Source organism: Carassius gibelio, chromosome A18, assembly GCF_023724105.1.
Source record: "Carassius gibelio isolate Cgi1373 ecotype wild population from Czech Republic chromosome A18, carGib1.2-hapl.c, whole genome shotgun sequence".
Lineage (NCBI taxonomy): Eukaryota > Metazoa > Chordata > Actinopteri > Cypriniformes > Cyprinidae > Carassius > Carassius gibelio.
In genome coordinates this window covers 26155783-26183093 of record NC_068388.1, presented here as the reverse complement: position 1 = coordinate 26183093, position 27311 = coordinate 26155783, and the positions used below count along the sequence as shown (strand labels likewise).

General features: G+C 37.8%; 1 protein-coding gene across 3 annotated transcripts in view; it reads left to right on the top strand.

Annotated features, from left to right (window-relative positions):
* The window catches only part of zgc:158464 (uncharacterized protein LOC791139 homolog), a 99185-nt gene that overhangs the window by 7645 nt on the left and 64229 nt on the right, over nt 1-27311 (top strand). For all 3 annotated transcript variants that reach the window (XM_052530798.1, XM_052530799.1, XM_052530800.1), the window contains exon 2: nt 8221-8353. In XM_052530798.1, the coding sequence (XP_052386758.1) occupies nt 8221-8353 (133 nt within the window). The remainder of the gene's footprint in view (nt 1-8220; nt 8354-27311) is intronic.

Below are 27311 nucleotides of genomic sequence, written 5' to 3'. Positions count from 1 at the left end.
TAAAAAAAATTGTGAAAATGTAATAAATATATAAAAACTGTATAGAAATATATACAAAAAATCTATTAAAATTACTTAAGTTAAATACAAATAGTAAAGATTTTCTGTTTTTTTCTTTTTTTTTTACCAGAAAATTTTTTGAATTTTTATCACATGTAAATTTACAAGTGACACAAATGCAACAAAATGACTAAACTTTAACTTTAAAAATAAATTACAAATTCAATAATAAACTAAATAAATAAAATGTTATTTTTCTAATAGTATTCGTTTTCATTTTTATTACATGACTACATGAAAATGAGACATTGCTTTAGAAACTAGCTGTTTTTATTTTTTACTTTTTTTACATGATATCATATTGTTTCAGTTAGTGTTTTTAGTTTGACAGTAATCGTGCTGGTTTAGTCTGAGTCAGAGCAGTGAGTCTGAGTGCTTCTGCTCCAGGATTGAGGAAGTGCTCTCTTCCTGACAGGAAGTGTTTACGGCTCCCTGACAATCCCTTCTGACTGGGCAAGTCGGATCTTGCCCCTTGAAATAGACAGGGAGTGGTTAACACGCCTCTCCAGCATCTTACAGCCAAAGCTTCCTCGGACTCAAAATCGATGCCCTGTAAACCATGTTTTTCCCATGATCCTCCTCGGCGCTGTCAGGCCACTGTGTGTGTCTGGATGTGAGGAGTGTGTGGTGGAAAGCCCCGTGTCAGAGCCGCCCTGCTCTGACTGTAATCAAGAGATCTCTTTCCTGCGTCAAATACAACAACTACTGAGCCGCAGCTGAACAGAGGAACAACTGACCGAATGTTATATTCACCCCAAATCAAAAATAGATCAATTTATATTTTGCATGAAGATTTTGCATTTTTTTTATGCAATAGTGTTGAGTGTGTATAGTGTAAAGTGTATAGAACACAATATATTATAACTTTTTTTTTTAATGCAATATTTTTAATACAATTTATTATCTTTTTGAAGGTAATTTTGTGCATTGCATTACTAAAAACTGACAATAATTGAATAAATAATTAAATAACATTAGATAATGTAATCTTAATCGCCCTAAAAATAGGCTCTTTTTATTCATTTGCTTTTTATATAATGTAAACTAATTAATAAATTAATAATTAAAAAAAAAAAATAACATTTTATTAAATAAATAAAAAAAATATACAAGTGACACAAATGCAACAAATTACTAAAACTTTAACAATAAATTAAAAATGAAATAATAAACTAAATATATAAATAATTAAATAATTAAATCCCAGCGTTTCTTGAATTTTCCCCGGTGCACACAATTCCACAAATCTACTCTGCAGCTGATGCTCAAATAAGTGTGTAGTGCACAATATATTCTGAAATATGTGCATCCATTATAAAAGTGTTAAATAAAAGCTCACTTTCTCCCTGCATCGCCTCCATTTCTCTCTAAAACTCAGATCTGTCGGAAACAGAGAAAGAGGTGAGGGGAAATAGGATTTTGTCAAGCGTGTCCTCTAGTGTTTAATCTGGAATATCTGCGCTGTATTAAAAGCGAGGTGCGTCCGGTCGAGTCTCTGGTGCGACGGTCATCAGAACTGAGGACAGATGGAGACTACATGAGAAGACCTTGAGTGTTCGCTCTGAATCCCATGTTTCTGTTTTTATACAGCGTCTTATTTGACAAAAATAAAATGCAATATTTTGTGAATTGTTCTATTTGATTGCATTTTAAAAGAGTGATTAAATTGTTACAAGTTGTATCAATGCATTTAATGTATAGTGATACATTTGTATTAAATCATTAAAATTGGAAATGAAGAAGAAGAAGAGGAAACGAATGACTGACAGGTCAGTGAGCACAAGCGTTCCTGTGTCGGATCCGGGATGTGGTCTGGTCTCTTGCTGTGTGTCATCCTCTCAGAGGACTCTCCTCATTAGATTTGATCGGCGCTTTACAAAGCGTTAGCTGCAAAAGCACAAGAGCAGCAGAAAGGGCTCCTTTGAAACGGCTCGTAATGCAATCGTGCCGCTAAGCCTCAGGTCCTATTAGGTTATGTGCCGCTCAGATCCCGGCGGATCCGGACGTAAATCATCAGCGTCAGGCTCTCTCCTCCGTCATCTCCGGAGCTTTGACAGCTGGGATGGTGTTATCAGGAGAAGAATCCCTCTGGATCTGAACTCAGTCTGTGGACTCAAGTCTAATTCACCACCCTGAAAGAGTGTATTAACATAATGTTTCCTAAGATCAATTTGAGGGTGGACGGATTGAAATCAAATCAAATTCATTTCCCTCTAATGGAGGATTCGAATCTAATGAGTCGAGCAGTTCGGCTCAATACAGAAAACTCATATTTGTGTGTAACGTGTGTTTGCAGTCGATGCAGATGATCGTGAGTCTCTGTCAGGTGTCTTATTTCTGGTAGTAGATGTCATAACTACACTTTCTTTATTGATGGGGATTCAGAAGTAGCTGTGCATTCTGACCGTGCTTTTTTCAGGTTAATTCTTATTATAATAATTGTACTGTAGTTGTTTTATCAGATGCGTAATATGGATCAGTATTTATTTATTTTAAAAAAAATTTTTTTATTGATTTGTTATAAACCTAAGTATATATTTGTTTTATATGATATGCAGAAATATTTTATGTTTTTATACAAAAATAATTTAAATTAAATTAGGTTTAATTTATTTTATAATAGATACATTAGCACAAGAATTATTTTATTTTATTTATTTTAAATTATTTTTTATTTTATTTTATTGTATTTTATTATTTATTATTATTTTTTTTATTATTTTATTATTTTAATTATTATTATTATTATTTTTTTTTATTTATTATTATTATTTTATTTTTATTTTTTTTTATTTTTATTTATTTATTTTTTTTATTTCAAGGATAGATTTTTCTTGGTTTACATTTACAACTAACTCAAGTGACATTGCTGGAATAAACCAGCTCAACCTCCTGATCTTCCACAAGGTTTCTTCTGTCTGTGTGTTTGTGCGGCTGTTTCTCTCACCGTGTTCCTCAAGGGCATGTGTAGGGTTTGCATGTGTTTTTGACTCTCATGACGCCCAGCGCACGCAGCCAGCAGATGGTCGTCCCACTCCAGGAGGCTTTACTAAGAGCCACTGTGCTTAATTATTCTCTCCTCGCTCAGCTTAAACAGCTTGTTAAGTATGCTTGAGTGGAGGACGGCTAAAAATCACCCAAACTTTGCATAAATGGGAAACGCAGCAACATGCTGTTGCTTCAATATAATTAGCCTTTCCCTTATTAATCCTTTAAATTACTGAGCGTCCAATCTTCTTAAATACATTTTAGAAAATTGAGTGACCTGGGGACCGTGAATGAAATAATGTGAGAAAAAGCTTTTAAATAAATCAGTTAAATTCCATTATCTTAACTTCTCCGCTACATTAATTTGATATTCATTATTTAAATATAATGTATTCTTTGTAGGCCGAAATATCTAAGATGTTTGCTAAAGAAGTTTAAATGTGGGTTTGAAAAAAAAAAAAAATATAATATTATTAGATAAATTCTATTATGTAACTTATCAGCTATGTTAATTAATGTACATCATGCACATATATGTTTAATTTAGAAGAAATGACTTTAATTCATCTCTGTTTGATTCTCAGTGGTCACTGATGGTCAGCTGTTTGGTTCTCTCTTGATGTTTCTGTGACCTGCATGTCTTTATAATACTGACTCTGTTCTGGTATGAGGGTGAATCTCCCTCTCTGAGAGCGTGTTAATGCTTTGGATGCCTCCGTGACTCAGATAATGGTCTTTGAGCTGTGTGGACTGACCTTCACGTGTTTCAGAGTCAAAACAGCCCCACTGAAACACAGCATTAACAGCAGTGGAAACGCTTTTTGACTGCCTCCTCATGTGAGATTGAAAGATGCCTATATCTGCTCCTTCCTGTCCTCTGTTTGACTGTTGTTTGTCCTTGCTTTATGATAAGTCCACATTTCCAGCATAAAACCAGCTCGTCTCGAAGCACACGGCGATGTAGAATGTGGTGCTTGAGCCAGGTGATATTTGAGAAACACCTTGATGGCGTTATTCACTCAAAAGGACATCTGCTGTCCATCTGTCGGATGATAATCAAGCCAAAATATTCAAAAATGAAATAAAAGCATACTTACAGTACTGTGCGTTATATTCTCCATACTCCCTACTGCTTTCTGTAAATAGCAAGCACCAATTAACCACTTATTTTTTAATTAAATTCCTTTTAAAGATCTCTAGCATTGCATTTTGGGACATTTTGCATCTAAACTGTTCTGTCCAGTGTGCTTTGCTCTGTTCTTTCAAAGTTGTTGTATGTAATCCATTATGTAGACTGCAGAAGTGGTAAGAGTAGTATGTACTTGGGCTCTCTCTGACGCTGGTTTCTGGTTTTAGCTGCAGACAGGGTTTGGTGTGGTTTGGGTTCGCTTTCGTCCCTCTGTAAACACTGGAAATGATGAGGGGAGTGAACATGGCAGTTTCAGAAAGCAAAGAGCTCCGACTCTGGAATGAATTGTAGTGCTGTTGTTTCTAACATCTATCATTGTGCCATTAAAGTTTGTGATTAATGGTGATGTTTTTGCAGGAACTTTATCTGTGGTAGGAAAGTAAACTGGAGTTTATGTTCATGCTGGGTCTCGTCCCCTGTCTCAATCCCACAGCGCACAGAGGAATAGCCTGTAATTACACCGAGATGATGATGGCCTCTCTGTTCCTGCTCTGCTACAGCCCCCTCATACCTTAAACATAGAGAAAGGCAGGGTTTCCAGCAAACTTAGATTTAAAATGCTAAGTTTGGATCTTAGATTATGTAGATTTTTTTCTTTTCTGCAAAGAATGTAGATGTTTTGATGTTAAAATACTTGTTCTTCTCCACTTTTATGTGAAAAACTGCAACAAGTAAAAAAAAAAGTAATTGTAAACACTGATTCTGGGGAGCTTTGTTTGCTTGACTGGCCTGACTTGAGTGAATGCATCATTGTGTTCACCAGTGGCATGGGGTGGGAATACCGGGTAAATAAAGGGTAAAAACAAAATACACTAAATAAAACCCGGTTATAAAAGGGTTTGTAAAATGGATAAATGTAGATGTGAATGAATATCTCAAAAGCCTGGAGAAAATCGGCATTATATAGTGGTAAGCCATGCAAAGTCTTAAAAAACAAACAGTAGCACCTTAAACTCAGTGTAATGTGTAATGTGAACCTTGTTGTTGTTGTCTGTCAGAAGATTGGCAGCTGCATTCTGGAGAGCTGCAGGAAGGACAGATGGTGCTGAGAGATTCCTGTATAGAGAGTGTTACATTTGTTAAAGAGAAGGAAAAAAGCAAGTAGGCCTATATTTTACTGTGGTGAGATGCATCAATCAAAATGGAAGTTGATCAATCTGACATTTTATTAGTTGTGTTAAAAGGTCCAGATATAATGCATTCCCTCTTTTCGTTATAAAGTAGGTTTCTTACCAACCAAGGCTTAACTTCTTCCTGGCAGTAAGTGGGCAGGGTAGATGATGTTCACCTGGTTTGAGTGCTTTGACAACTGTGAGTCATTATCACAGAGTTTATACAAATAAAAAGGTTGTGTTTGTGGAAAACTGATCCCAAAGGACACAGATGCAGTGGAAATAAAATAGGACCAAGAATGGAGCCCTGTGGGACACCACTGTTTACAATCGTTGGACAGTAAAACAGATTCCTAATACTGATGGAAAAGAGGGCTTAGACACTTTAGGCAAAGCAGACCCTGTGCAATGGTAGGTTCTAACTTATCAGAAATATCCAGTATACATGAATCAAAAAGTTTTGACTGGAACACTGAGGTTTCCTTTTATGTGTGGCTAAGGTCTATTTGTAGTTCTCCAATTATGGTAATGCTCTTGTCTTTCTTTGACCACAAACCACAGAGAACAATTACAAAGGCTCATTTCCAAAACACATACTGACCTACAAAGAATGTAAAATATGTGAGATGAATGGTGTTTGTGTGTAGAGGGAATTGATTGTGTGACCCAACTTCTCCTGCACTTGCTTTGCTCCAGACTATCTCATATGATGGTAGTTATGGCCCAGAGGATTGCCAAGAGTTGTCCAATTTCAATGTCCAAACCTCTGCCAGAGATCAGCGCAGCAGATGGCACCATATCACTGAACTCTCTTACTGAGGGCAGAATCACCAGCACGTTTCATTTCAAACCGCAGATCATGTTGCCATTATACTAAATTGAATTATTCAATCATACTATATTAATAATGAACCACATTGTGAAATTATATCACAGTTTCCTACACGAGTATTAACATTGCAGAATGCATTGTATGATTGCATGGTTGGCGTCACATGCGCAAAGATCTTTGTATTACCGGTAGTTCACGCTCCGTTGGAGGACTGGTATTCCAGTACAACATCTTCTTGTATAGAGGCTTATTGTTTTGTCACATCCTCCCTTGAAATTGTGTATTTTGAAGCACCGAGTCATTGATTACAGCTTTGTGGTGTCTGGAGACCAAATTCCAATTTGACAAACAGTCTAGGGGTAATGAATGAATCTCAGAGTGTTGGTCATGTGCATAATTACCATCATGCGTGTGAAATACCCTTTAGAATAAGGAGAAGAACAGGGCTGCAATTAAACATGTCTGCCTGCCAAAGCCTGTATTTGTGCAATGCTGTTTGAGCAGAGAGGAACAGTTTATACTTCTTCTATTGATTCATTTGTGTGTCTTAGTAGACTCAGCCTCAGACGGCACTCCTACAAACCACCCATAGTCCCCTCGCTGACTGTCTCATACATATTGCACATGGATATTAAATGGATTATACCATGATTATAAGCCAACGTGAATGGATTGTGAAAGATAGATTATTATATTTTCACCTGGTGTGAGTGGTTTGACATCTTTGAGTCATTAGCATAGAAATAATCAAAAGAGAAGTTGTGTTTAAGGAAAACTGAGCCCAAAGGACACGTATGCAGTGAAAATAAAATCAGCCCTAGAACAGAGCCTTGTGGGACACCACATCTTAAAATTGTGAGAGAAGATGACAAATTCACAATTCTGATTGGAAAGATTTAGTCTTTCAGACAGTTTTTGTCACCTTCTGTCACCTATATCTCATGTCAATGAGTAGAACTGTACATTATTTAAAGTATTACAGTCTAAGTGAGAGGTTCTTGTCTAAAGTAAGACGGAGAATGGAACAGACTTTGTCAATTTATAAAAGCTGAGCTAACAAGACTAATCACTGAGATTATTTTTGTGTGAATTTATAATTACTTTACGTGTGAGTGAAGAGAGAGTTTGCCTACCTTCTGTGCCTTTCACCACAGCCTCTTTCTACAAGCATCCTTTGTGTCCTGTCCCTGCAGAGAGAGGAACAGTGGGATAGAAATAAATTAATGAAAGTGAGAGAATGAAATGAGACTCATCCTCTGACTCTCTTATGCCGGCAGCCATATCACCCTAGAGCCCAAGACCGGTTGCCCACTGAAGCTAAGCAGGGCTGAGCCTGGTCAGTACCTGGATGGGAGACCTCCTGAGAAAACTAGGTTGCTGCTGGAAGAGGTGCTAGTGAGGCCAGCAGGGGGTGCTCACCCTGTGGTCTGTGTGGGTCCTAGCGCCCCAGTGTAGTGATGGGGACACTATACTGTCAACAAGCACCGTCCTTCAGATGAGACGTTAAACCGAGGTCCTGACTCTCTGTGGTCATTAAAAATCCCAGGATGTCTTTCGGAAAGAGTAGAGGTGTGACCTCGGCATCCTGGCTAAATTCGCCCATTGGTCTCTGACCATCATGGCCTCCTAACAATCCCCATATCTACTGATTGGCTTCATCACTCTGTCTCCTCTCCACCAGTAAGCTGGTGTGTGGTGGGCGTTCTGGCGCAATATGGCTGCCGTCGCATCATCCAGGTGGATGCTGCACACTGGTGGTGGATGAGGAGATACCCCCTGTCTATGTAAAGCGCTTTGAGTGTCTAGAAAAGCGCTATATAAATGTAAAGAATTATTATTATTATTATTCTCAAAGGGTAACCCAGATTTGATTGCACTTCTCTGTTTGATTTATAAAACAACCTTTAAAAGGATATAAGCCTAGATGTTAATATTTCTTTACCGATATACATGCAGTTTGATATTTGGAAGCAATCAATGATGTATCAAATTTGACAGCCCTAACTTAAATGATGCTTTTTTTCTCTTTAATTCTGCAGCTCATCATCTTAGAGGACTATGCCGATCCCTTTGACGCAGCGGACCAGGCGGCCAGCACCCAGACGGTCACAGAAAAGCCAACGGAGAACGATGGCTACATGGAGCCCTATGAAGCTCAGAAGATGATGGCTGGTAAGATGACAATGTTTCCCTGCAGTAATTTACTGCATCATCTTTTGTGTTGTACTGCTTGATGATAGTGAACTCTGAAGTGGCTTCTGGGAGAATATAATCAAGCCTGATAATGAATCGGGGCCTATTTAAATGTGTGCACTTGGCCCATGGGATCTCGCTCAGTTTACGCTTAGTAAGTCACTCTCTTGCTGTTAAACATGACTTCCATTAGATGCGATTAGTTTTTTTTCAGTACTTGGAAATGTGTTGTCTAATTTCCTCTGTATTTTGTTTTCTGTTTAGTGCTGTAAACTGAAAAACAACAATCAATTAGTTGCTGTAGATTGCGTTGGCTTCCTTTATGTGTCGCGAAACAGCTGCCTGGTGCTTCTGTTTAGTCGAAATTCATGGGTCTGTGGCAGCAATTAGCCCAGCGTGAGCGAAGTGGTGCTCGAGGAAATCATCTTGCCTGTCTGAATGAAGACGGCAGCCATATGTGAGCTGTCTAGAGTCCGGTAAATACAGAGCAACCTCCATAAACAATCTGCATATGTCAGGCGCTGTGGTCTCGTGTCCATGTACAAGGGCACAACCGCATGAATGAATGCACACGGATGCTGTCAGCCATTTGTATACGCTGTAATAGGGCTGGAAGAGGAAGTGGCTGTGTTCCTCTCTCAGCGTGGCTCAAACAATGGAGAGGCAATCTGTCATTGGTTCACTGCAAACTGGTGTTGTTAGCTCAGATGAGCCAACCAAATTACTCAACAAACAGACCAAGGTCAGACTGAGACACTGCAGAATTATTAACAGCTGAAGTTTATCATGAATGAAAACCCTGCCATTTATTCACTCACATGTTGTTGTAAACCCTAAAATCACTCTAAAAGTAGTCCATATACAGTACAACTACGGGTAACACTAGAAAAAAAAATATATATATAATTTGTTGACATGGATGTACAGTAAATGATTTAGCTAACTAACTAACCACGAGCAATGGGTCTCATTCATGAAACACGAGCAGAACGAATTTTTGTGTAAATCGCGTGTAAAGTGGTTTTGGCGTAAATTTTCGGATTCATTAAAACGTTCGTATTTTCCAAATGTTAGTTGGTACGAAAGAAATCTACACCTGCTCCCAGCCACGCGTAAATAGTGCGTTTAACTTCTGAATGTTTTGCTCATTAATACGGCTGCATTTTAATTCACCTTAATCGGGTACATATTTACACAGCATTTTGAAAAAAAATATTAGGCTATATATATTAATTACATACGGTTCTTCTTTTAACTTTTATTATGAGAGCCAGTAATAGGATCTGTAATATGCTTCCAAACTTCCTTTTTTAGGACCTCATACGCCGCTTGAAAATAAAATGTGGCGTTTTGAATGAACTTCTGATAATAAAACTTCAATTTTTGCAGCTGAGAAATGTTTCTTTTTCAGTCGCTTTTGAGAAGACATGTTGAAATCCTTCATTTGGTGTCATAATATGATGCTCACATATAGTTGTCAGTCGGATTTAATGGGCGTGATTTATGGTAATTGAGAGTGAGCGTGCACGCGCGTCCCATTTACGACTGATTGGAATTCATTAACACACACACACATTTCACTATCACATCTGACGTTTACGAAGTTTTTGTGAATCAGGAGAAGAGTTTTCGGGAAGTTCTCTTTACGCGCAAATCACTCAGATATTTACTCGTATATTTACGAATGTTTCATGAATGAGACCCAATATGTTTAAGAATTGATTAATCTTTGTTAATTTTAGTAAAGATATAATTGTTTATTATTGGTTCATGTTCATTCAAAGTGTATTAACTAATGTCAAAAACAACTTTTGATTTTAAAAATGTATTTGTAAATGTTTACTAAATGTTGGCTAATATGAATAAATGCTGTAGAGGTATTGTTCACAGTATTGTTAGTTCTGTTAGTGTACGTGTCACTGTTAGTGACCCACATTGGGTTTTTGACCACTTGAACATGTCATGTTGAGCCATATTGAGATTTTAATATCTGTGGAACTAAACAATGTATTTCACTTTTTCTCTTTATTTCACTTTTAAAGCAGACATTAATACAACTGCATTAATACAGTGCTGTACAGTAAAACACATAAAACCATTAAATTGCAAAGATACATTTAAAATAAGCACTAAAGATTCAATGACACTTAAATTTAAGCCTGAAATTTAAAAACATTTAACATTTAAATTTTAACATTTAAAAGCCTGAAATAATTTTTTACATTAGGGTTAAATGTAAATATAGTTGGTGCTGCTCAAACACACAGGGGTAAAGAATTCCACAGTCTAGGTGCAGCTACCGAAAAGGCCCGATCAGCCCTACGTTTTAATCTAGACCTAGGAACAGTTAGAAGCAGCTGATCAGAGGTCTGCCAGATAAGTACTGTAGGTGCCAAACCATTTAATGATTTAAAAACAGACAACAAAAGTTTGAATTCTAATTAGAAATGTACTGGCAGCCAATGAAGGGAAAATAGACCTGGTGTGACGAGCCTTCCAACATACCTTCCAGTCTCTGTGTAAAAACAATGTTATGTTGCTGCCATCTTTCTAACATCATTTTTACATTTAATATTTTTGCTTTCATCACTATTTATATTTGTTAAATAAAAAAATAAAAAGAATTGAGATGGGGATATTTTCTGGAATTTGGATTAATTGACACAGATCGATCCATTTGTGCTTTTGCATGTTAATTTGCCAAGTTAGATAGCACACAAGTGCGTGGATGTTTGGGAGGGACGGGCAGGTTTAGGTGACCGGTGCGAAGAGCCTGCAGTGTTTCAGAAGGTTGTGCTTCTGTCTCTCTCTCAGTTTGAACAGATGACTTCACAGTTTAATCATTTGCTCAGCGTGACTCCAACACTAGAATCATTGTGGCTCAGTTTGTTTGACTTTGGGTTGCAAAAGCTAGTTTGTTCTTTTCCGACTCTATTTGAGCCGAGCCGGAGGAGCTGGCGTCTCGTAAATCAGCTCAGCGCATAATTTCCCAGGTTGGTGTTTAATAACACGTCATCACCACCGAGCAGGACAGCTGGACATTTTATTTATTAATTTTTTTTTTACAGTTGGACTTGTTCCTTCTTCCTCTTTTTCATATATTCATCTTTTCATCAGAGCCATCTGTCCCGTCACAGAACTCATAGGGAAAATAAATTAATAAATGAATGTATCTTGGATGTGCTTCGTAGCTCTCTAAACAGAAGGGGAGATGAAACTGGCATTTCATTGGCTCGTTACTTTAATGTCTAAATGCTGTCTGTATTTATTTATTTTTGAATATTTTGATTGATTTGTCTTTGTTCAGCACTGTGACTATATGAATTGTGCCTGCATGATAAAAATGTATTAGGGCAAATAATCATAAGACATATATTCATCTATAAATGTTTGTCATGGTGAGATATGCCTGTGTGTGTGTGTGTGTGTGTGTGTGTGTGTTCTCTGTGGATTGCATGGAATGTGTTGGTGTTTCCTCATCAGTATTTCCAGCACTGCTGTAGTGTCATCTCTCACACACATACACACACACACACACACACACACACACACACACACGTTTCCTTCAATACTGTGTGTGGAATCTCTTACTAACTAGAGGAAGTGAGCAATCTCTCTTGTATTTTTCCCCTCTTTCTCACTCTGTCACTCACACAGACACACTAAACTAACAGAGACACTTTCACTGAGCGGCTGTATGTGTTTAAACACGTCAGGAAGACTGTTGTGACCCGTGTGTGTCTCTGTGTTCGTGTGTGATGATACACACGTATGTCTCTCTGACACGCTTCACCATGTGAGAACTTTCCCACAATCCCCAAGGTCTCCTGTGCTGTGCAAACGAACACTCTTGGTGATTCTGAGGAGATTACGCACACACACACACACACACACACACACACTCTTGCACACACTCGAGCAGGTTTGAGGAGAGCTCTGAGGCCTGTGATTGGTGCTCTCTATCGGTGTGTGTCTCCTTCTCTGTGAACATTCTCACACTGAGCGTCTGCTGACTCAGGCTTTCTCTCTCACTCCCCCAGTATTTCATCTCTGGGGTTTAGTGGAGTATGTGAGAATGTGTCTTCAGTCCTCCTTGATGTCAGTGTACGTGTATGTGTGCCAATGCAACTTTGGGGAAGAAAAAATTTGAATAAATTTGGAAATGCATATATTTAAAGAATATTGTCCAGCATAGAATCCAATGAAACATGAATACTTCAGATGCATGGCTCCTATGAAAATAACATTAATGAAATCAATGAAAATAACAGTGTTCCTGCAGCTCAATTGGTAGAGCACTGCTTTATCAAGCGTACAGTTGTGGGTTTGATTCTCCGGGAACACATGATATTTAAAAGTTGATAGTCTGAATGTAACATCGAATAAAACAGTGTAAGTCGCTTTGGATAAAAGCGTCTGCTAAATGCATAAATTTAATAGCATTGGACATTTTTTTAAATGAGACATTCAATAACTGACTAATAAATTTTTTTTATGTTATTGAAGTCATTAAAGTGAAATTACTGATCCTAAACCAGGTGCATCTAAAAAATGTGAATATCATGGAAAAGTGCTTCATTTTTTTGTAAAAAAAAAAAAAAAAAAAAAAAAAAAAGCAAGCTTTCTTATATTCTAGATTCATTGCACACTAACTGAAATGTTTCAAAAGTTTTTTGTTTTAATTCTGATGGTTATGACTTATAGCTTAGGAAAAAAAAAAATTCTCAAAGATCAATCAAAAAAAGATTTCCAAAACAGAAATGTTCAAGATCTCCAAAGCAGGTTTAATTATGTCCCCAATACTTGGTTGGGGCTCCACTTGTATGAATGACTGCTTCAGTGCGGCGTCGGATGGAGGTGATCAGTCTGAGACACTGCTGAGGTGTTACTGAAGCTCAGGTTGCTTTGATAGCGGCCTTCAGCGCTTTATTGTTTGTCAGATGTTTCTTATCTTCCTCTTCACAATACCCCATCGATTCTCTGTGAGCTTCAGGTCAGGTGAGTTGACTGGCCAATCAAGCACAGTAATATCATGGTCAGCAAACCAATGGGAAGTGGTTTTGGCACTGTGGGCAGGTGCTAAAGTCCTGCTGGGAAATGAAATCAGCATCTCCATAAAGCTTGTTTGCAGATGGAAGCATAAAGTGCTGTAGAATCTCCTGCTAGATGGCTGCATTGACTTTGGACTTGATAAAACACAATGAACCAACACCAGCAGATGCCACAGCTCCCAAATCATCTCTAACTCCAGAAACTTCACACTGGAGTTCAAGCAGCTTGGTTTCTGTGCCTCTCCAGTCTTCCTCCAGACTCCAGACCTTGATTTCCAAATGAAATGCTAAATTAACTTTCATCTGAGAAGAAGACTGTGGACCACTGAGCAACAGTCCAGTTCTGTTTCTCCTTGCCCCAGGTGAAACGTCTGAGTGTAGAGACTCTTGATGTGCTGACTCCAGCTTCAGTCCATTCCTTGTGAAGCTCTCCCAAGTTCTTGAATTGGCTTTTCCTAATAATCCTCATAAGGCTGTGGTCATCCCTGTTGCTTGTGCACCTCTTCCTATCACACCTTTTCCTTCCAGTCAACTTTCGATTAATATATTTTGATACAGCACTCTGTGAACGGCCAGCTCTTTCAGCAATGACCTTCTGTGTCTTACCCTCTTTGTGGAGGGTGTTGATGATTGTCTTCTGGACAGGTCACTAGTCTTTCCCGTAATTGTGATTGCATGTTCTAAACTAGCCCAAGAGGTACCCAGTATTTACACTCAAAATTAACTAATCAAGCTCAAAATGGAATATTCACATTTATTTGAGATACTGAATTTTTAATTAAGTCATAACCATCAGAATTAAAACAAAATTATGTATAAAAAAAAACTCTTGAAATATTTCAGTTTGTGTGCAATGAATCTAGAATATAAGAAAGTTTGCTATTTTAAATTAAGTTACAAAAAATAAAGACCTATTCCATGATATTCACATTTTTTGATGCACCTGTGTGTTTGTGTGTGTGTGTGTGTGTGTGTGTGTGTGTGTGTGTGTGTATATATATATTTGAGGGGTTTGTATTTAAGGGGTTAATGGTGACTGCTATCATAAATATTAAATTTTTTATGTGTAAACTGAAAGTAAACAGTTGAGAGAAAACCGTATTCGTGTCTGTATATTAGACGCGTGCAGGTCTTAAAGGGACAGTACGCCTATTAAACATGCAGCCTACTGTCATTACTGTCAAGGGACAGATCACCCTGTAATTTCATTTCTGTCATTATTTACTCACGGTCACATTGTCCCAAACCTGTATTAATTTCTTTCTTGTGCCGAACACAAAAGAAGATATTTTGAAGAATGTGGGTAACCAAACATTGAGTTTGATAGAAGCAGAAATACTCTGAAAGTCACTGTGAACCAGAAACTGTTCCTCATAATAACATTTATGTTCAGAAGAAGAAAGAAACCCATTTTTGAGTGAGTAAATGGTGGTTTAAAAACAAAACACTGACAGACAGCTGACAGAATTCTTATTTCTGGGTGAACTGTTCCTTTAACGTTAATAAAACAACAAAACAGAGAAAAATCCCTCACTGCTCTCGACTGAAGACATTTAACACAGTTGCTTTAGGAATCAGTTTATATAGTGTTTTATTTTTATATTTGTTCATTCAGTTTCTTGATACACCTACTGTACCTGAAAATACAGCACTGCTTGTTTTATTTGTGTATTATGTGTAGTTTAATGTGTATCTTTGTCATTCTTTTACCTTTGTTATTAAAAAAAAGAGAACAAAGATTTTAATCTTCGCCCTCTTTGGCCTAAATATCTGCCATTCTTTTATTTGTTATCTTGAAAGGCTTTGTCTTCATAATAGAGAAATGAGTTCGGCTGAAATGCTCAGACAACTCGCAAAATAGTAAAACCAGCATGACCAAGAATTGTGGTAATGTAAATATAAAATCAAGTTAATTTTATTTTACACAGCAGTGAGGATCAGTGCGAGCATAATCCGTATTTTAAAGATATTCAAGTTCATTTTTGCCTTTGTTTTCCCCTGTACAAAACTATCTTTTTAGACAATCACTTTCTAGACAGATATGTTTTCTTCCAGCATTCTTCTAAATGTTGAGTAGCCTGTTGGTTATAGTTCCAGCGACAGGTCTGTTCTTCTGTTTTGTGACGAACACGAGAGTGAAACAGATTATTGAAAAATAAAAGATTTGTTTCAGTGCACTGGATTGTGATTGTTTAAATGTTAAAAGGGAGGGGTTTAACAGATTAATGATTTCTCCAGAAGATCCAGTTAGACAAATTCAAAAGAAATGTATGCATGGATGAATTGCTCACAGTAAGATCTATATGATGCTTTTAGAAAAATAGATGGGTTTAGCTTTAACTTGATGTTCACTGTAAAATGGTCTGAAGTCATCCCTGTGCTGCACCAGTACTGACTAATGTTTAACTCTTCTGTGGTGTAATGTCCAGTTCTCTCTTCTGTATTGGTCCAATAAAACCAACAGAAAAAAAAAAAAAAAAAAATTGGTCACTAAATTTTAAGAATTGTATCATGCCAGTGGCTTTATAGAGGAAAACAGCATGATGTTGCAATCATCATTTTTATATAAAAGTTTCCTATAAAGAGCTGTGAGAGTTTGTGTTGTAATGAGATCAGCGTCTGTGTGTGTGTCCTGTGCCCTGCAGATGTGGCCCTCTATCAGAGAGCTTTTATTAATCCACTCACTCATGCCTTCACACACACACACACACACACACACACACACACACACGTCTCCGTCTCGAGGCGAGCTGCTGCATGTTCGGTGATGTTCCAGCGCTCGAGCGTGTTCACTGAACGGCCGCAGACGTGTACAGACAGCGCTCTGCTTATGTAATTCTGTGTTTAGTTAGCGGTGAAAGTATTTGGGAGTGATGATACACTTCCTCTGTGTCGTGGAGTGTGTAAGTGTGAACACGGACGCTCCTGGAGGATGTGTGCGATCACTAGAACGGCTGAAGCGGTCAGTGGTGTCTGTGTCTGTGGATGATGCTTTAAGTCTCCGCAGTATCAGTCCTGCCTCTCACCGAGTGATGAATCTCTCCCCAAACGTTCAGCACACTCCTCATCATCATCCTCATCATCCTCGTGATCTCCGAGCAGGAGCCAGACACACATGGCTCACGTCTCCTGCGAGTGTGGATGGAGTTAGGGTTTAATGACTCTATTCATATCTGTCATGTTGTCTAGAGAGTGAGTCTGCACACTTTCCAGGGCCTTTTTTGAAGAACGTAATCTGGTTTCCTTCCTTCCTGTCCTCCTCCTTTCCCCGTTTCCCGTTTCCTTCCTTCTCGTGGTCCTCTGAAGCAGTGAAATGGGTGAAGGTTTGCGTCCGGATCAGTTCAGTTTCACGTGAGAGGAGACGAGCAGGAGAAGGGATGATGGGACGCAGGAGGACTTCCAGGCAGATTATCTATTTTAGAGATTAATCTCATGTAAGGGTAAGAGTCAGGGGAATACTTGAAATAATGAGTAGTTCTGTGAGCAATGGTTACACGACCCTTGTGAAAACTTGAAAGGTGTTTAACCCTCATTTATTATAAAACATCTGTCTCATAAGCAGATCTCAGTGGGTGACACTGAATCAAATATAAACACACAATTATGTTAAATATGACCTGCTAAAATAATAACAGCCTGTTGTCTATTTTCTATAATGGACTTGAAAACATTGATTAAAAGCAGCTACATGCTTCCGGTAAGATGTGAGAGGAAGACTTCTGGGAACTGTGAGCTGTTGGTTCAGTCCAAATGAATCATTACAGTAAAATGAATCCGACTGTAAAGCGGTCTACGGCTGTGAACGGCTCTGTTCTGCTGTTTTTATTGAGAGGTTGGGAAACACGTTTTGTTAACTTTCAAGTTGTATAACTTTGTGAGTTTATGAATATTTCCATACTAGATGGAATGTAGTGTAGTGTAGACTAGTGACAATACTTCTGTTGTTTCTAGGTTTAATTAACCCCCCGCCCCCCATTTATACTACTGCTCAAAAGTTTGGGTTCTTTATATTTTCTACTCACCTGAGCTGCATTTATTTGATCAAAAATATATAAAAATTGTAACAATATATAAAAATATATAAAAATATTATTACAATGTAAAATATATGTTTTCTGTGTGAATCTGTGTTAAAGTGTAATTTATTTCTGCAATGTGCAGCTGTATTTTCAGCATCTGCATCATATATATATATATATATATATATATATATATATATATATATATATATATATATATATATATATATATATATATATATATATATATATGTATATATATATATGTATATATATATATATATATATGTATATATATATATATATATATATATATATATATATATATATATACAAACATAGTAACATTATACATTTTTGATTAATGCATCCTTGGAGTGAATTTGCATGAATCAGTGTGGTCTCAGACTTTTGTCATTTCACATGATTTGCCAATATGTTTGGGTATTAACTTATGTGGTGAGTAGATATAACCGTATGTTTTGTGGTCAAAGACACACACACACACACACACACACACACACACACACACACACACACACACACACACACACACACATTACTGTAGTAGACTCAGGTCATCAGGGCTCCTGCGATGCTCTGTGCTCTTTAGGGCTTGTTGTCTTTTTCAGATTTTTGTGCTGTTTTCCTCCCACACACATTTACACTTGTGTCTCAAGACTCCAGTGTTGAAATTCAAACTCCCAAGAAAATGGAGCACATTTTTCCAGCTGAACTGAAACATTTAATATATATATATATATATATATATATATGGCTCACCTTTATTAAGCCTCATGAGAACACCTGGGTCCGTTTCCTATTCTCAGTGTCTCTGTCTCAGTAAAGGCTCTGGATGTCTCTCTGAAGGGATCATTAACATCACAGTGGTTTAACAACATCCTCTGTAAGTGTGTTGAACTCCGAGGAATTAGTCGTGTGGGTGTCTGAATGTTTGTGTCACTAATGTCCTCCTGTAGGGCATCACGAGCTCATTAGTTCATGCATGTTTCTGTTCAGTTTAGTCATTCACTCCCTACTGAAATGATACAGGCCGTGCCTTGCACATTCTTCCACTGTAAACTGGCGATCTGAGGAGGTTATGAACAGGGCTCTGTGCTGAAAACAACTACAGAATCATGAAATCCATGAATCCTGGATAAATTGAAACCAAAAATGCTCAATTTGCATTAATAAATAAATCAATAAATAAATATAGAAAAATAAATTTGTGGGAAAATACAGATTTTTTTTTCTTTTTACTAAATTGGTAATAAATAAATAAAATAAAATGCAAAAAAGAAGTCTCAAACAGATTTCATTGGGCCTCATTGAGAACATGTTATGCAACAAAAAGGTTATGCAAGGCCACATTCTTGCTGGTTTACATCAGTACAGAAAATACAACCTTACTGGCCTTTGTTAGCTGTGTGTGTGTGTGTGTGTGTGTGTGTGTGTGTGTGTGTGTGTGTGTGTGTGTGTCCTGCACAGTGCGCTGAGGACTGATGTGTTAGATACACGACTCATTCAGGACCAGCATTGCCCTCGCAATCTCACATTAGGACAGCACAGGTTTACAAAGGGAATCCATATTCATAATTTCTCATTACATGTTGTAAACATATTTTTATCAATTATGTCTTTTATTTAAGTTTTATTTATGTTTTATGATTGTTTCATGCTTTGTTTTTGTTTACTTTTATAAAACAATAATAAAAAATATAAGTAGCCATCCATATATATATAGATACACTAATATTAAAAGTAGTGCCATTCATTACAAACAACATTTATTTTAAAAGCCAAGCCTAAACAAATTTATTTGAATTGGAACTGAAACTCTAAAACGTTGGGCTCATGCATCTCTCATTTGGGCCAGAGTTTCCATATTTGTGATTTTACATTTGGCTGTTAAACTATTTATGTAAAGAAGTCTTTGAACAAACCTGATTCCAGAAAGGTTGGGACACTGTACAAATTGTGAATAAAAACAGAATGCAATGATGTAAGTTTAAAATGTCAATATTTTATTCAAAACACAACAAAATGTATTATTTGAAGGGAAAAATAAGTTGATTTTAAATTTCATGGCATTAACACATCTCAAAAGAGTTGGGACAAGGCCATATTTACCACTGTGTGGCATCCCCTCTTCTTTCTATAACAGTCTGCAAACGTCTGGGGACTGAGGAGACAAGTGTCTCAAGTTTAGGAATAGAAATCTTGTCCCATTCTTGTCTAAGACAGGCTTCTAGTTGCTCAACTGTCTTAGGTCTTCTTTGTCGCATCTTCCTCTTTATGATGCACCAAATGTTTTCTCTGGGTGAAAGATCTGGACTGCAGGCTGGTCATTTCAGTACCCGGATCCTTCTTCTATACAGCCATGATGTTGTAATTGATGCAGTATGTGTTCTGGCATTGTCATGTTGGAAAATGCAAGGTCTTCCCTGAAAGAGACGACGTCTGGATGGGAGCATATGTTGTTCTAGAACTTGGATATATCTTTCAGCATTGATGACGCATTTCCAGATGTGTAAGCTGCTCACACACACACACTCATGCAACACCATACCATCAGAGATACAGACTTCTGAACTGAGCGCTGATAACTACTTGGGTTGTCCTTGTCCTCTTTAGACCGGATGACATGGCATCCCAGTTTTCCAAAAAGATCTTCACATTTTGATTCATCTGACCCCAGAACAGTTTCCACTTTGCCACGGTCCATTTTAAATGAGCCTCGGTCCAGAGAAAATGCCTGCGCTTCTGGATCATGTTTAGATATGGCTTGTTTCTTCATCCATAGAGTTTATAAAGTAAATTAATACATTTAGGAATCGTGACGTTTTTAATTCTGAAAATCGCGATACTTTTGAATATCGGTGCACTGTGCAACCATACTGACAGTGTTTTCTGGAAGTATTCCTGAGCCCATGTTGTGATCTCCATTACAGTATCATTCCTGTATGTGATGCAGTGCGTCTAAGAGCTGAAGATCACGGGAATCCAGTATGGTTTTGACCCTTGACCCTTACACACAGAGATTGTTCCAGATTCTCTCAATCTTTGGATGATATTATACACTGTAGATGATGATAACTTCAAACTCTTTGCAGTTTTTCTCTGAGAAACTCCTTTCTGAGATTGCTCCACTGTTTTTCGCCGCAGCATTGGGGGAATTGGTGATCCTCTGCCCATCTTGACTTCTGATAGACACTGTCACTCTGAGAGGCTCTTTTATACCCAATCATGTTCCCAATTGACCTAATAAGTTTCAAATTGGTCCTCCAGCTGTTCCTTATATGTTCATTTAACTTTCCCGGCCTCTTATTGCTACCTGTCCCAACTTCTTTGTAATGTGTAGCTCTCATGAAATCCCAAATGAGCCAATATTTGGCTTGACATTTCAAAATGTCTCACTTTCAACATTTGATATGTTATCTATATTCTTTTGGGAATAAAATATAAGTTTATGAGATTTGTAAATTATTCCATTGCTTTTTACTCACAGTTTGTACAGTGTCCCAACTTTTTTGGATTCGGGTTTGTACTTCAGTCGGGTCCAAATATACAAGAAAATCAACTTCTTTTACTTGCGGAGAAATGTGTTTTTATTCTCCTTGTACATCTTTCTGGTGATTTATTTGAGCTGCTGGTCTACACAGAAGATAGAATTGTAAAAGAGAAAAGTATTGATAGTATTGATGGCTCCGCCAACATTGTTCTGTGACTGAGACACAAAGGCGGCCTTGATTAAATATTGATGGTGCTATTAATGTGATCTGTGCCGTATATATCTAATGGGATGAGTGCTGCATGATTTGACTGGGGGGGGGGGGGGGGTGTCCTGCGTCTCTGTAATTGACGGAGCGTATTGATTCTTGGCTTCATGTGATTTACGGGATGGTTTTGGTCTGGAGTCAGAGGGTTGGGTCAGCGGTCCGAGATAAAATGTCTCCATTAGGCGTCTGAATCGAATCTGGAAATGTCAGCGAGCGTTGTTAGTAAATCTGTACTGAGATCTCTGTTATAGAGTGTGATTTCAGTATAGTGATTAAATACGGCTGGGTCTGACCCCGGTGCACCTCCAAGAGGATTTCTGCCAGTCTGGTCTGGTCTGGTCTGGTTTTAATTTAAACCACAGAAGACCTCCTCAGCATCAGCATTCACTGATAGCTGCTTTAAACATAGAAATTGTATTGATTTATTGTCCTGGTTGTATTTGTACTTATCTCCTGCTCTCAGGCTGTGAGGAGGGAAGAACATTTGATTTGTATGTATTTATTTGTCTGAGGAAAGAATGTCAAACTGAAGAGATTGCTTGGTCTTTGTTTGTCTTTGAGAGAATATTCAAGGGCATTAAAGTAATCATGAACTCTTTGTGTCAGACATTTCATCTTTTCTCACATTTATTCATTTTATAATAGGCTTTAATACTCTACAGGACAAAACAAGAGTGTCTTTCTTTCTGTTTTTCTTCCTTTCACAGTTTTTTTGGAACTAACAATTTACCCAAATTAGACATACTAAACTGTTAAAAATAGATCTCAGCAGCACAGAGTCACTTCTGCTGTTTGATCTCCTGCAGCCTGGAGTGTGTCAGTCATACACTCGTGTGTGTGTGTGTGTGTGTGGATTCAGTCGGTTCCTGTAAGAGAGATTGACAGTTTCCAGCTGCACATTCACACAGGTTTCAGGAGGAAACAGAAGCATTCACACGGCTCTTCACTCGAGAGCTCTGCTGCTTCATCTCATTATACTCAAATGAACTTTTACGGCTGTCACTTACAAAGTCTCCTCGTCTCCAGCATTCAGACCTTCAGCGGCTCCTCGATGAAGACCAGGCTCCTTGTTCATAATCGAGAGTCGTGCGGGGGAAATGTAATTATATTACAGTAAGATTGATCAGCTCTGGAGTAACGCTCAGCTGAGAGCGTCGTTTGTCATCGGGTTATTAATAACGGCCTGACGAATCAGCGCTGACAGATATTGGACGACACAATCTTCAGATTTAAGAGAAATACTTTAGATGAGATGCATACGGTTCAATTTGCTGTTAAGGTTCCTGCTTCTTCTTTTTGTGTAATGTTTAGCTGAAAATGTGCTTGTGATTTATATGCATTTAGATAACATTATAGACACTGTTCACATAGGCTTAATGAACTGTATTCATGAAACCATCAGAAAGAACAGCGACATTCATGATAAATAACATTTATTACAAACCTAAATTAATTTAAAGCAAAGCAGTGTCTACTGAAACTAAATAATTACATTTGCAATATGAATTATTTAACCAGTATCACTTGATTCAGTGTGTGTGTGTGTGTGTGTGTGTGTGTGTGTCTGTGTGTGTGTGTGTGTGTTTTTATCTATAAATTATTTTTTTTTTAAATGTCTTCCATCTAAAAATGCTGTTAGGTCATACAATTAGAATTAAGTTTTTAAGGCCATTTTCAAACTCTTTGAGCAGATTTTTGTAACACAGTTTGATACATTAATGCAAGCATTTACACAGATTTTCTGTTTGTTTTTTTGTTTGATTGTTTTTTTCGCTTATAAATTGCTAGTATAGTTCATACGGTTACAAAGAAAGTGACACATTGAATCAAACGTGGCTCTTGTGTGAGTGAAGAGCAGTGAAATACGTTTATGTTGAGTTTTCCGGCCTGCGGCGATTGTGTCGTCAGACGTCAGCTTCATCAGCAGGAACAGGAAACTCCTTCAACACTTGGTCGTTGGCGGCAGCACACTGGTCACCAAAATGGGATCACTACGGGATTGCATTTTCCTGCGTTGTTGCATTGTGGGTGCTCTGCTCTTGGGCATCCATGTGCGTGGCACTAGCATATGGTCACCAGGTTGTTCCCGTATATATTTTCCATGGAACTCCATGAGAGAAGCATCTCTGAACAGGAAGGGTGATGTGACTCGGGCTGTTCTGAGAACAGCTGCTCCGCTCTGAACAGATGGAGGCCTTGTGTGCACACCCGTCTCTGATCAGTCACCTCCACCCACACGCTTGGCCCGAGTCTGACCAGCCTTTGGCTCAAACCCCGTGGCTCAAATACACTGCCGCCGCTCAAAATTTGTTTCTTCTGCTCACCAAGGCTGCATTTACTTGATCAAAAATACAGTAAAACAGTGAAATATTATTACATTTCAAATAGCTGTTTTCTACGTGAATGCAGAGTAAAGTGTAATTTATTTCTGTGATGCTCAGCTGTATTTTCAGCATCATTCCTCCAGTCTTCAGTGTCACATGATCTTCAGAAATCACAATAATATGATGATTTACTGCTCAAGGAACATTTCTGATTATTATCAATGTTGAACACAGTTGTGCTGCACAATATTTTTTTCTGAAAACCGTGATTTTAGTTTTCAGGATTCTGAAAAACTTTTGAATAGTGTTGTATCATAGTTTCTGCAAAAAAATATAAATTAAATTAATATGATAAATATTTGATTATTCTAAACATTCAGTGCTATTTGATATATATATGCATTTTAAGAAATAAAACAGTATTTTTATTTTTATCATTCTCATTTGTGTTTACCAGTTTAACATAAAAGAAACCTTAAACCTTGGACATCTTTCACAGTGTTGCTTAATTTATATCGCCAGCAAAATATTCTGTATTTCACCAGCTCTCAGTCAAATGTCTTATGAGCCAGTAATATTGTGTTTGTCTCTCCAAAAGTATTTTCCTCCTCATCAGAGCAGCATGGGTCATAATAACGCGTGTGCAGGATCTGTATCACGGCTCGCAGGACAGCCGCTTGAGATTTGCGGTACACCACTTTCTCTTGAATAGCGTTAAAGTTGAGTTTGTTTGGTTGTATAGTGGTTAGTTGTAGTCTTGCTCTGCTGCAGTACTGTGTGTGTGTGTGTGTGTGTGTGAGTTCATTGCATGCCTGTTCAATGTGAACTTGAGCATAGTGACTGAAAGGGAGACGGAGTGCAGAGAGCATTGACGTCTGCTTTATTGTATTGAGCAGGTGGTGGTAAAAGCCCCTCATCTAATGCGATTACATGAGAGAGAGAGAAGGAGAGGGAGCGAGAGAGAGAGGGAATGGGTAGATGGATGAGCTTTTGGAAATGCTATTACTGCATCCGTCCTGGAAGAGCCTGACTCTGAGCCAGGTCTGCCTCATAAAGGCAGGGAGCGCTGGGATGAAGTAATTGCCCCTTCCCTTCAGAGCCGGCCTCTTCATCACTGTCATGCGTCAAATTAATCTGTACACACCCAATGACAAAACAAAGACAACGCAATGACAAACCTCATTTTCTATTTGTGTGTGCTTATGGAAATATATTTCCTCCGATATCTTGATGTGGTTTAAGTCTTATGATGACATTGAATTTTATAATGCAAAGAGAGGAAACAATTGACAAAGTGCTCAGGTCAGAAATTACTGTCCCGATGAGTGGGACAATCAGAGACTTTTACATTAGTGATTGCAGAGAGTATTTTTAGGCACAAGTGATTTATTGCTTTTTTTGTAAACAAGTGTCAGTAACAATGTTGAATTTATGGTTTCATTTAAAATAATAAAAATTTAATAATTATAATTAATGGGTAAGTGAAAAGGGTCCATGTACTATAAATACACCAACTAAACCAACTATTTTTTGGTTTGCTCACTAGGCTGTCTGTAATCTGTATAATTGCTGTCATAGTACTGGTGCCTATAGAAGGGTTTTATAGAAATCCCTAGGGACTATCCGTCTAGGAGCTCTAACCACCGAATGGCTGTATATAAGCACTAAAGACCTGTCATGAACTGTCCCAGGTGGGCCGTTCCCCTGTGTTGGCATTTTGCTTAAGGAAGAGCCATTAGAATTACAATGATCCCTCATCCTGAGTCAGCACTGCTCCCAAGAGACATTGTAAATAATTAAAATAACAAAGCCAACTTAGAGAGAAGGACATAAGCACCTTGCTCATATTTGATTTTGTTGATACTGGGCTAGGACGGTAGGATTTCATGTATTTTATTTTATTTATTTACCTGAAGCAGAGTTAGATTCAGTAGATTTGATGGCATGTAATTACTGTGGTAAGAGCTCGAGTATGTGAATGCATGTCTAGGTATGCATATTAAATTAAATTAAATTAATGCATTTAGCAGATGCTTTTATCCAAAGCGATTTACAGTGCATTCAGGCTATCATTTTTTACCTAACATGTGTTCCCTGGGAATCAAACCCACAACTTTGCGCTGTTAATGCAGTGCTCTACCACTTGAGCCACAGGAACACGATGTAATAATATAGGTTGTTGCTTTAATGTTATCATGGGCATTTAAAAAAACAGTGAATAGTTAATTGATACATTTTTATTATGTATTGTTTTATAGCATTTAAAGTTATTTGTTTTTACATATAGCTGTTATTTATTTTTATTTATTGTTTATTCACTATCATACAAATGCTGTATACATTGATTAAAGTGTAAATGTGCTTGTACAGAGCACCAGAGCACTTCCTATGAAATTATCACTCTCTTGGCTGGCCACGAACTTGCTTTGCATATTCAGAGACCACAGTTAGTCCCATCGTAGGCCAGGAGAGACTGTGTAAGGGACATTTTCATTAATTATACAGAGTGCTGTTGGCAATCAACAGCGATATTCATAGAGGATGAAAACCATTCCCTCTGGCATTGTAATTGCCCCTTATTTCCACCTCATTGGGTGTGTCATGTACAAAATGATGTCTTGACATTTTGTCTCTTTGTCTTGTGTTGTTGTTTATTAAGTTGCTGGCAAACTTTAACCCGGTTTACTTGAACATGTCAGAGAACAGTACACAAGTAGTGGAAACAAGACTCCTCTTCCTTCCTATGGTGAACCTCAGGGCTCTATTCTAGGCCTGTTCATCAAGTTTAAATACATGTCTGTTGAATGCTGAAAGAAGAACTTGCATAGATATATAGATCTTTAAGCCACCAATATTTAATTTCGGTAACCTCTGAATAATACTGTGGCAATCTGCCCCCTATAGTGGCAGATATGATTACTTTATGAAGCCACATTTTCGTCTATACAGACATGAGGTGGTTTTGTTGGTATTCTCCAGTATGCGAGGGCAAGACCATTTACTCTTTCTGTATTGATCATAGTGTGATGAATAAGTAATGAATGAATAGTGAACCATATGGGACAATTATATACTAATACTTTTGAAGGGAACATATGGTTTCAAGTGATCAAATTATTGATAATTCTACTCATAACTGTCAATATTACAAAATAGAATGTAATTAGAATAAAGCCAGACAAAAGTATGGGCAATTTTCATCTTTTGTGTAAATTAGATTCATTAGATTTAATTGGAATACATCATGTGTTGTCAGATACGGTAAGACACGCAAGTTATGTTCAATGTTCCAGTTGGATCCCCTGTATGGTGGCCAAACATTATTTAGTCTTCTTGCTTATTGGATATTAAACAACCAAGCTTTTTATTAGTATGCAGCCTGGTATCGTTATTTCTGTTGAGCTCCTGCCTTCTCTTAAATCTGATATTATCTCCATAAACTCAGGAGCCTGTTGTGTGGAGGCCCGCAATGCATTTTTGAGACACCCAATGCAAGATTGCAGTATCCTAGTGAGTAATTGGGACTCAGTGGGATGTGGGCACTCCTCTGTGAAGTCATGTTGGATTTGTTCCAGAAATCCTGTCTGCTGACCAGCCTGTCTGATCCATTTTTTACAGACTAGTCTGCTGTCATTTATTCGTAACTAAATTCATACTCTGTGTGCCCGCTGGAGTTTTGTTCTTTCTTTTGTTCTGTGTTTCTTGCCCAACCCTTCCCTCTCCCCAGAGACAGCCTTGTCCTATATTTGCATCGGCGGTCT